Consider the following 12004-nt stretch of genomic DNA (forward strand, 5'->3'; position numbering starts at 1 on the left):
GAGTTGAAGATACAACATATACTTAACATAACTGAAGAAGATATAGACACGGAACTCGAGAGAATTAACCCTAAAGCCGGTGTAGGGTTGTCACTTCGCAGTTTCAGAACTTCAAAAACATTTCTATTGTTATCGCTGGCTTCCAAAACAATAACAGGGCGCCCTTCCGCTCACTTGGCAGTTACGAAGTCGCATTACAATTACTTTCTCTACTTCTACGTCCCTTAGTGAGGCCATTGTGTTACAAGTTGTGTTTCAACACTTGTACAATGTAATGCAGGTACCTACTGCCACGCTTACGCACTTAAATAAGTAGGTACTTATATATTTTTTTCTTAAGTAGATTAATATGTAAGTAAAAAAAATTATTTGAGGGTTAGAGCTCGAGTAAGTGCTTTGATTGTTACAAGAATTTAGTTTTGTATGAATCTTTTTTTTATTCTAATAATAATTAAAAAAAAATTAAAAACCGACTTAAAAAAAACCACTAAAATGTATTAAATAATTTAAGGTTTACACAAATTCTACTCGTATGTGAAGTCGGTTTTTTTTTATTATTATTTTATTTTATAGTTTTTAGTTTATTTGCAATAATTTTCAATCAAAAGTAAGGTGCAAATAATACCAAAAAGTCCTACTAATCAATACGAATCATTCAAGCCTAAACACGAAGTAGTTGCTATATACCGTTGAGGAGTTCCCCTGACTGCCTTCCGTTTCCATCATCAGATCAGCTCAAGGTCACCATCATATTTTTTTCTTAATTTCATTAGAATCGGTTAATATGTGCCCAAAATGGAAATTCATACCCTGTTTTTACCCCTTTACCCACCCTTGGGGGTGAGATAAAATACTGAAAAAAAAATGGGACCACCTGGGAGCTCAACCTAATACAACAAAAAAAGAATTTTCAAAATCGGTTCATAAACGGCGGAGTAATCGGTGAACATACATAAAAAATATATAAAAAAAAAGATCCCGACGAATTGAGAACCTCCTCCTTTTTTTGAAGTCGGTTAAAAAGGCAAAAAAACATATGCCTACAAATAGTTATCCATACTAAAAAGACACGGAATATTGTAAGTAGTGTATTGTAGTTTACTTTGCGGATTTTTCAAAATCGAAAAGTTGTTCAGACCGACGCGTTAAGTCGCCTTCGTATTCTCCTACAATAGTACTTTTACAAAGTAATGTACACAATCATTCATTCTGTTTCATGTTTCACTTCATAAAAAAAAGACAGAAACGGTTGGATTTAAAGTTACAAATTTTACACGGAATAAAAAGCGTCCAATTTGTCGCACGTTCTGATAAGGTTTTTCAGGGCACATGTTCTGCCGGAGGTGGTAATTTATTCGATTCGGGAAGGTTTTTGGCCGAAGCCCTAACGCGGCCATTAGGTCTCCTCGTTAGGGTAATGCGTTGGAGGTGAGCAGATGCTGCGGGACCAGCTCCATATATCATCTGACTCAGTTAACTTGTGCCGTTTCTTGCCTTGCGATTTAGTTTGGTATTTGCTGACTTGTATGTTGTATTAGGATATGAAACTACTGCAAACGTAGGTAGGTATGTAATGGTAAATCAGATAGAATTAAATTATAAATTGATTTTTAGTTTGAAAATAATTGCAAGTAATGCACATTTTATAAAACAAAAAGCGGTTTTTCCAATAGAAAAATAGTGGGAAGAGGAAGAACGAAGAATAAATATATAAAAAATATTACCTTGGGTTTATGAAATGACTGTGGTTGAAACAGCTGAGTAATCCAATTATCCATAGCGCACACAAAATAAACAATCAAAATGTAAATAAAAAATATCACATTATAAAATCACGGCTCTATAAAATATTAAGAGTGCATGCACCATGTGTTTACAATGTTGATCTCACGGTGCCCAAATTAAGAATGATGCAGAATCAAGTATTGACCAGCTGACCCTGTGAGCACTGACCCTAATCTTTTGGCCAACTCGCGAATCCCGCGAGATCACCACTCAATAACAAAAGAGGATCGTCATGGACCTCATTACCATAATTCTCTTCAGTATTATTAGTTCAATGGATTAATGTTGTGAGATCCAACTCCAAGTGTATTTTTATGCTAATCTAGTTGTAAATTAATTAAATAAGTTAAATGAACTTGTTTGAGCTAATAGCGCGAGAGGCGAGCTGCGAGAGAGTCGAGGTAAACTTTTATTTAATTTGTCTTTAACAGATAAGCCTTTGAGGCACTTAGGTATTTCTATTAATTTTGGCGCTACGATTTCATCCTGTTCATAATTCTAGTTAGAATCCTGTCAGCACCACTGTGTTAATTATATTATTATCTCGTTCCGGTAGTAGACAATTATATTGGTGCTACGGTGCTACCCAAGTACCCAGTGGTCACAACTTTGGTTTTACTAAAAAAATATAATACACTTATGATTACTTTTACTTGTTGTAAGGTCAGGCAACTGAAGGTAAGAAATCTTTGCCTGTGTTCTACGTTATAATATTTGACACTATTATTATCTATGTCACAAAATGTCACAAATCGCAATATTTACAAACGTTAAAATTATTTCAGTTTATAAAGCCAAACAAATTACATGATCGATGTGAAAAATCATTGTACTTAGTAACATTAAAACTAAACATAACAAAAATATTTAGTTGGTGGAAATAGCAAAACTGACCGGTACATAATAGCAACCCTACTTCTCCTACTGCTGCTCAGAGCCATGAACTCCAAGGCTGAGGAAAACCAGGAAGGTGAGACGGATAAAGGAAAAAAACGAGGAAAATTTTACAAATTCAGAAAGTTGTTTCGTACGAAGAAGAAACCAAAAGTTGAAAAATCTGAACCATCCTACACTAACATATACGACAAGCATTTCAAGCTCGGACATCCCCGGAGCATCAGTTCCACCGACATCTACGACTGCTACGAGAAGCAGAAGCAATACTTGTCTATCTACAACCCCAAGCCCAATAAGAAAGCACCCGAGCCTTCCTCTGAATCAGACACCGAATCTGCTGAAGAGGAGGAATCAGAAGAAGGTGAAAACGAGGAAAATTGCAACGAAGATGTTACAAAAAAGCATGTGGAGCCACAAGATAGTACATGGAAATCAGATGGAATCATACAGTCTTGTAAAGCATGGAAGCAGACAGCCGTACAGTTATCAAAGAAGTATCTATCTAATAGGGCAAATAAAGGCGACATGGTGGAACCCGAGCCAGTGATGGAGGAGGATGAGTCTACATTCTCGATGAGTCCGAGCGAGCTGGCTCCGGCGGTAGTGCAGCACCATCATATGCCGCTGGTGGCGCGTCCGCACGCGGGCCCCCGCATCATACACCACATGCCGGACCCTATGTATGGCATAAGGGACCAGGATAAGATCCCTCGAGCCACGCCGGCGGCGGCGTACCATTCGACAGGCCACCATCGCTCGGCGGGCCACGCGTCCCACCCGCCGGGCCACGCTCCACACTCGGCGGGCCACACGCACGGGCCGCCCGGGACGCGCCTGCACCGCCGCGCCTCGCCCCCCTGCAAGTTCTGTCGACATGTCCACGGGGACATCCGGCTCTCCTACACGTAGCGAGCGTCCAAGTAAGGAAACTCACTTTGTGAACTGTTTTGTGTCGGGAACGTAATTTATTTGAGTTTTGCGAAGTGTCTTATAGTAGCCGTGCGATTAGGTAACCAAATATCAAGTTGTAAGTCGTGCTTATACGGAGTCGTAGACCCTGATATCTGATGTTAAATGTGTGAGTTACGTATTGGTACCCACTCAGGATAATAATTGCTTTGTTAATAATAAAATGTTTTGGATATTATTATTTGTTTGAATTGTTTTATGATTGTCAGGATTGCGCTCCGAAATTCTTGAGCTTCATTATTATTTGGTGCGCGTAAATTTCAAAGTATTCCGAACATTTTATAGCTAAACAAAATCATTCTAATAAACGGCACCCTCCAGAATTAATTTCATAAACACAAATCTAAGTATAAGAATCAAGCAGCACAATTCGGATCGTGTGAAAAATGTAAACAATAAAATATGTTAATTAGTTGGGTAGGGTGGGTTTTGTATCTCTATCTGTCTCACCCCCCGTTTATGTCATCTTCAGGGTGAGAAAGAGACGGAGTGTGTGCTGTGCTGGCCGCCACGTGGCCGAGATTCCTCGAGGTCACAGGTCACAGTCAAAAGGTCACCTTGTTATAAAATGCACCGCTTCAAACAAACGCGCCGTTTATTGCCCCATTTAACTTTAACTATTCTTCCGCTTCCGAGCGTACACAAACATGACAAGAATGGCGACCCGTTGCGAAGTATGGAGATTGTGATTTAAGGGTTAATATTTCCATTTCCAGGAAAAATTCTAAATAAGAACTAATTTATGAAAGATTGATATATAAGTATAATGTCAAAGATACAGAGACCTTGTGATAGGCAGGTAGAGAGCGATTGATATTCAATGTTGATAATATTAAATCTAAGAATAGACTAATCAGAAACCACTTTATAATATTGAAAATCGCTACAGATATAAAGTGTCAGAAGACGAAGTTCACGTAGACGTAGGGTAGGCACACTTTCTCAATTATGCAACGGGACGTTTACCAGAGGCGGCCGTCACACCTGCGTCGTTGTCACCCTACATTATTAATGTACGCCATGCGTGAGCTTCATACAAAGACACCCTAGTGGCTTCTTGAGACCTTTAACTCGACAAAGATAGCTTGGTCTACCCCACCCCCCGTTCGACTGCCATTTGATGGACCCCTCGGGGAATGTTGCTAGAAAATTCACGGTTTTTTATCTACATCTGATTGGTAACATAAGACCTTTAAGTTCTCAAAGGTAGAGACGATGATCAGGTGGCAGAAGGAGTCGTTATCATGAACTGCAGTCCACACCTGTAGTGTACGATTATTGCGCGTGTTATCTGTTTTTTTGATAAATTAAGTCATTAAAGTAAATCATATTGAAGTCATTGTTTCAGTCTTCAGTCTTCAAGAACCTAGGTAAGTACTATTACAAAAGTAATGTTCATTCAGAAAAGGATTTTCTTTGACAGTCCATGTTACACACAAAAAATTGCTATTTCAACACTTTCAATTCACAACAATCGTGTTGCAATGGGTGCCGCAAAATGCAGGTTCAATTCAATATTTGGACTTCTTCACATCTGAACGGAACGCAGTGTGGCTCCAGTGGCCTGCACGGGCCGTGGACACAAAGAGTTGTAAAATTGAGAGGACGAGCGCATTCCTAGCAGACCGCCCCCGCCTCGCCGCCCCTGGAGGGTTACTTTATACTGACGAAAAACGAACGAACGAGAGCTGTCGTCCAATTGGCGCGTTTAATACAACGAGATAGGGTCTTAGTCTAGTCTGGTTAGGTCTCAGGCTCTAAAACTTAGTTTTTCGTCATATAGAGTGACCCCCCTGCGCCCCAGCGCCGCCCCCTGGGCAAAGTTATTTTCACATCAAAAGTTGCGCCCGAATATGTTTAGCCTGATTTTAAAACCCAGTGTCACGCGGGGGCAGTTCGCGTGTAACCATTCTTTATTTAGGACACTGGAGCTGTGTGTTTGTCTATAATTTAAACCTAAATTGATTTTTGGTCATAAGCATGTTTTTACAGGTTTAATATTTTGTAAAGATAGATGAAATTGGATATACTTATTAATTCTTTAAGAAGTTGAAAATTTACAGCACTTTTAAAATATTTTAATCGATATTGATAATTAGAAGCCCAGTTACTAATGTGTAAAAAAAAGTCATAAGCATGAACCTTAAACCCAATCGAAATCCTATCATCGTAGATTTGAAGATAGTGCTCCAGCCAACACAATTGATAGAGAAGGTATAAAATCATCCGACACCTGATATATCTGACTGGAGACTTCCAAAAATCCGATGCCCCAAATCCAATTTGAGGCGCGGCGCCTCCCCAGACAGCTGATATTCTGCATTGTGCCTCAAGTGAGAATCTTGCGGGATTGTTGGAAAATTGACAATACTCGTGTAAAACTTATAAAAATATACAGTATTGGTACTGTGGGAGTCCCCAGCTCAGGTGACCTGAGGCACAAGTCGTTCGGTTCTACACCGCAGTCGCGTCAAATTAAGGTTTATACCTAGAAATATATTTCATCGACTTGGCACAAGTACCCTATAAGATTATAAGTAGTTTATTTATAAGTACTAAAATATACTTACTTATAAATATATTTTCAGAACCTTTTCACAGTTTTCATTCAATAGTCGGTACGTTCAGTAAAAGACCGATACTGGCACTATAATCTCAGCAACATCATCCCATTGTTATTTAACATCAAAATCAAACACTAAAAGCAGATATTTATTTTAAAAATATACTACAGAGATTAAACAAATACAATACGGAATATTGAATTGCAAAACAAAACCAGAAATTGAAACTACGCGTGTTTGTATCAAAAGCTTTGAGCTAAAACTAATATAGCAGTTTTGTAATACATTCCACTAACTGCTGCCTGCTTGAAACTAGATACTGTTTGCACTGCGGAAAATATTGTTATGTAACATTTATAACAAAATTTATGTACATATTTTTATTACATATTTGTTAATTTACAATCCTCTTCTCAAATTTACATTGGCGAGTATTTGATTGAATTTCATACTCTAATTATTTATTTTATGAATCCGTGAGTTTGGACATTTTGGAAGTTTGTGCGCTTTTATGCGGAAATATCTGATAGTTATGAAATTCCAATAACTGTGAGCGGTGTGGTGATTTAATTAAAATGCAAACCAAAACGTAAGCACCTAAAACTTTGTTTTATATTTTGTGAATGAGTAAAATGAAAACCTATTAATTCTTTTGACAAACGTTAGTAGTTTTGAAAGTAAAGAAAAGAAAAAGATTGATGACTACTTATTTTGTAGAGCGCAAGATACTCCGGCTCGCAACATGGTACAGGGTGGTGACATTGAAATGACTTTTTCATTTCACTATCACCGCGGAGCATTACACGCGTTGCTTTTAATTTTAGATGTCCACTGAAACGGCTCTCTATATTAATTGCATTTGCTGAAGAGCATGCTATTGTTTGAATTGTTCCACCGGCTTTTGTTTGACCAAAAAAGGAATTACCGCGCTGAAATTAGTAGGTACGCGCGCGCCTGCCGTAGTTTACAATCAATGTTTAATTATGTTGAGTTGTTTTGTGCACTCTCTGCCAGGCCCTTTGTGAAATACATCATCGGAGCCAAAAGTTGAAAATACAAATAAAGTTATTAGCAAATACTGGCTTTGTTCGCGACAGTCGGGTGGAAGACCGGCGCATGTATTACTGCGCTTTGACGGTATTTACAATGCAGCAGGACACGCGTCACAGTCACCGGAATGTTGGGAATTTATTAACTTTCATTTGTAGATATGTGCCTTTGACATGCCAAATTGCAGAAGTTGTTTGTTTTGCAAAGAGAGAATTTTAAACGCTTTTGATTTGTAGCGAGCGGCGTAGTATCAACAACTTTTACGACGGAAATGTCGTCGTAGTCACTTAGTTAAGCAAACTTTATTACATGTTTAACTGCTTTCCATTTGCCGTAGTAATACAGCATCCATTGTCGAATTGAGACAAAGCACCTTCGTTTACATCAAAAAACCATTAGCGTGTTGGAAATAAAATGGCGATGGCGTACTAACGGGTGACAAAAGCGCAATTTATAATCAAGTAAATGGGTACCTGGTGGTCTCCAGGGCCGGGCCCCGGGCGGTGCCTCCAGCCCATTAATCGAGGCTTTGATTTGAAGCCTGCAGCTGACGGCGAATCAAACTGCGATCAAAGGGGCCATTTTAAATAAAGCCGTGTATTATCGACGGCCGGCGCTGCCTACAGCATTATTAAAGCGGACTTGACGTGGGGGCAGATGAGACGCTTCTGTTTGTTAATCACATTTGTTGTTTACAAAGGTAGATATTATAATATGGTCCGGGTACATTGACCGGAAGATTTTATACTGAATTTCGAATAATCATAAACACAAGGTTGAACTGTAAAACACAAGAACTAGAATTTGAATAATTAATAACTTTATCTTTATAATATATATAAATGCTTAAACCAAACCTATTATATATTAACACACTTATACAGTGCAACTATAAACAAGCTACCCTAATTAAAAATGATTCAAACATCAACCAAGATTTAACCATACTTTCTCCCATTCTCCCATGCCCGAATTTGAATATAGAATCCGGTCGATACGCTATAGATAAAGCAACGAGATTTGTTCGCTGAATGGACGCAGAACTAGATTTGAAAATGGAATAGTTATAGTGAGGGTAGAATCTGCGAGTTGTGGGAATGAGCGGACAGGTGGCGCGGCGCCCTTGATTCGCGACCGAGAGTGCTACGGAGGTACAGTACACTTTATTGGTAATTGTGTTAAAATATTGATATTAGAGAAAACGAATAAAAACACTTTTTACGGTAATAAGTATGTAAACTACAATTGTTTTTATTAGTTTATCCTACACAAATATTTTTATTTTCCTGTTAGAATCTTGTAAAGGAGCATTAAACATATTGACTTTCCTTCTTACAAGTAAATATGAAAAAAAACAGGTCAGTTGGAATGATCTTTGGAATGATTACTATTATTTATCATGATTTTTTTATAAGGATTATGAGTGTTATGTTCTTTAAATCACACTGACCTCACACAGTGACCACCTCTACTACCCCACTGTAACTCCGCAACACCCCACTTGTATCTATCAGAATTATTAAACGCACAAAGGATGAATGGCAGAATTAATTCACCGTTCTTTTCGCAGTGTCCAAATCGCGATGGACCACATTTGCATAAGAAAGCGTGTCTCTTCCCACGGTCCAGAGTGTCCAAGATTCTATAGATACTGTAGTCTATGGAATGATTCTAGTGTGTGCTTTATAAGTGCTGTGTTCGTGTTTGTTAAAATCTGATACATAATTACAAAACACCTTAAAGTTACAGCTAGATGTACCAATACTTAATACTTAATCATTTATTGCATCCATAAGTTTTACAGGTTTGATGATATTAAATTCAATGAAACCACTTTTTGAATATTTACTTATTTTGTACATGCTACTAACATTATTTTACAACAAATGGATGATTAAATACGGAAGAATTAACTATCGAGCTATGCTATATTTTATACGAAATATTTGTGTTAATAAAACGCTATCCACATTAATATTTACAATACCACCATAGCGTTATTCCGAATACAAATAAAATATCCTAAATACTAACGTTTCGTAAACTAACAGAGATTTGCTACATCGTTGCTACGAAACTATTCGTAGCCGCCTACAAGTGCTACGCGGCTACGCGGCGTAGCACAGCCTACGTCAGCAGTCGTACGTCGAATTTACGCTTCACAAACTTCTAGTTCACAAGTTTGCGGTCAGAGAGAAGCAGAAATAGTTATTCTGTTTCACCCTTAAACGTTTTCGGAGAGATTTATGTAAATTTAAACCAATAAATTTACAGGAGTTTAGTGCATTTTTATCTTTATTTAGCTTGCAACGCTTTAACGGACAATTTATGGCTTTAGATGGAGCACTTGTTCCCAGTGTCAACATTTCTTTTAGGAGCTAAGAAGATTTGGTCGATTTAAGCTAAGGCTTTGTTGGTGCTTGCCGCTTTTGTTTTGTAGCTTCCGAGAGAAAGAAAATACGAGCTGAAGAATGCAATAGTGAAAGGGTAATTGCGAATTGATTCAAACGTACAGACCACAACCATTACAACCACTTTGTACCTATCTAAAAAGCCCGATATTTACTGATACTTTAATTAGATATGGAACCTAAAATTAATTTCAGACATGAAAATTGCAGTTTAAATTTCGACCTAATTGAAATACAATGAAGAAGCCGCAGACCGCACTAACGAGTAATACATTAGTATATTATTTGTATGAATTAATTACTCGTTATAGTGGAGATAACATTCAAAAATGTACCTATTAAATTACTGTAAGTACCATTACATGATTACAAAGAACATTGAGGTTTTTTCGGTCGCTTGCCCTTTCTTCATAGTCTTGTACCCACCAAGAAGAGACGAATGACATTACTAATGCATAAAAGTGAATTTTATGAATAGGTTAGTAGGTATGTTCAAAGATTTCGTTAACTGACGTTATATTAGCTAGCCATTATACATACTGATGGTACGGTAGCTATTAATTCAATGTATGATTGTACTAAAAATAATCTAATATGCAATGACGAAAGATTAAGTTTGTTTGCTTAAGGATACGTAAACTATACTTAGATACCAATAATAAAATTTGTAGTGCATATTAAATATCAAATCAGAGGCTATTGGACCCTTCAGCACTAGACGTACAGTAACAGGGTTCTTACCGTAGTCATGAAGGTCTTGGTCTTCACGAGAGGGGGCTTGAGGGGCGGGCGCGGGCGCGCGGGCGGGGTGGGCGGCGCGGGCGGCGTGGCGGGCGGACTGCTGTCGCCGCTAGACTTGTCGCTCGAACTGCTCGACTGCGGGATAAGTGTTAATAGTATGTTAATATAGTATATGCTGGATAGTCCGAACATGGAGATAAAAGTTAATCAACATAATTATAGGTACAGAATGACTATAAAAAGTTTATAATGTGACCGAATCCCCTTGCAAAGCTGTTTAATATAGTTTTCCATATACGTATGGTTTTTGTATAAATGGTACCTCTACAACTAGCAACTAAGTATTTATGAAAAAGCTGCCTCTGTGGTCTAGTGGTAGAAGCTTCGCTTCATGACCCAGAGGTCCCGGGTTCGATTCCCGGGTAGGACCATCAATTTGTGTTTCTAAATTGTGGTTCTAAGTTTGGTTAGGACACAGAAGGCTGATCACCTGATGTCCGAAATAGTGAAACGATCCATGCTGTCGGATGGGCATGTAAAGCAGTCGGTCCTGCGCCTAGCTCTCTCCAGTCGTGTCGGTCAATCCGTCCCATTGGGTTATGAGAGTGATGGAACAGAGAGTGCTCCTGTGTACTGCGCACACACTTGGGCACTATAATCTACTCCTGCGTAGATGGCTGATCTCAAATGAGATTGGCCGCCGTGGTCGAAATTCGGCTAGGAGGACATTATTATTATTTATGAAAGTAGATTTTATTATAAAAGTCTTCAAAGTTTAAATCTTTAAAAAATCTGAATGCAAAAGTAATTAACCTAGATTTGCTCTTTCTTCCTGAAAGCTTTAAACTTAAAGTAGGCACTTTAAGTTTACTCGTGTACATTTACTTTTACATATTATTATAGCTCAGCTCAACCTAGACATGTAAACAAGTGACTCCTAATAAATGACTTGACCCTTAATTAAATACTTAACCTCAACCCTTCTCAAATATTATAATGTAAAGATGTACTGGGCACGGACGGGCATACAACGATGTATTCATTTCCATTTCGCCGGTAAAAAAACATTTTGGGTGAATCTCTATTTAAATAGTCCCCTATGTCACAATTTATCAGTTTTTTATAGCTCGTTTTTACAACGGTTATCAAATCGCTGACGCATAACAATATTGATTAACCCCGACGTTAGGTATTACAAAATTTTCGCCGAAACATTCCATCGGTGTATAAAATTTCGGCTTCATTATTCGTAGTGTAAATAAAGCTAAATAAATTATATAAAATAAAATACGAGTATATTAAACTGGATTAGGAACAACTAGCGTTAAATATTAAAATAAAATAAATTTACCACATTGAGCACTTTGAATCCACGCGTTAAGCCGGAGAATTAATCCGTTTGAAAGCAGTTCTATATGTATACGTATATAAATTTGTATCTACTCGTGAAAAAGGTACATTATACTATGAATAATCGATTTTATTGTAATCTATTTAAAGCCGAGAGAGGGATTTCGGCCGTGTTTGCGGCGGCCCGGCACCGGTCGCCCGGCACCGGACGGCCGCCCCCGGAATTCCGTTGCAGAT

The 12004-nt window shown here is 38.1% G+C and overlaps 1 protein-coding gene across 1 annotated transcript in view; it reads right to left on the reverse strand.

Moving 5' to 3' along the window:
• The window catches only part of LOC105380823 (zinc finger protein 541), a 168931-nt gene that overhangs the window by 7222 nt on the left and 149705 nt on the right, over positions 1–12004 (reverse strand). The window contains exon 12 of the mRNA XM_048630388.1: positions 10418–10552. Coding sequence (XP_048486345.1) covers positions 10418–10552 — 135 coding nt within the window. The remainder of the gene's footprint in view (positions 1–10417; positions 10553–12004) is intronic.

This window comes from Plutella xylostella, chromosome 25, assembly GCF_932276165.1.
Source record: "Plutella xylostella chromosome 25, ilPluXylo3.1, whole genome shotgun sequence".
NCBI lineage: Eukaryota > Metazoa > Arthropoda > Insecta > Lepidoptera > Plutellidae > Plutella > Plutella xylostella.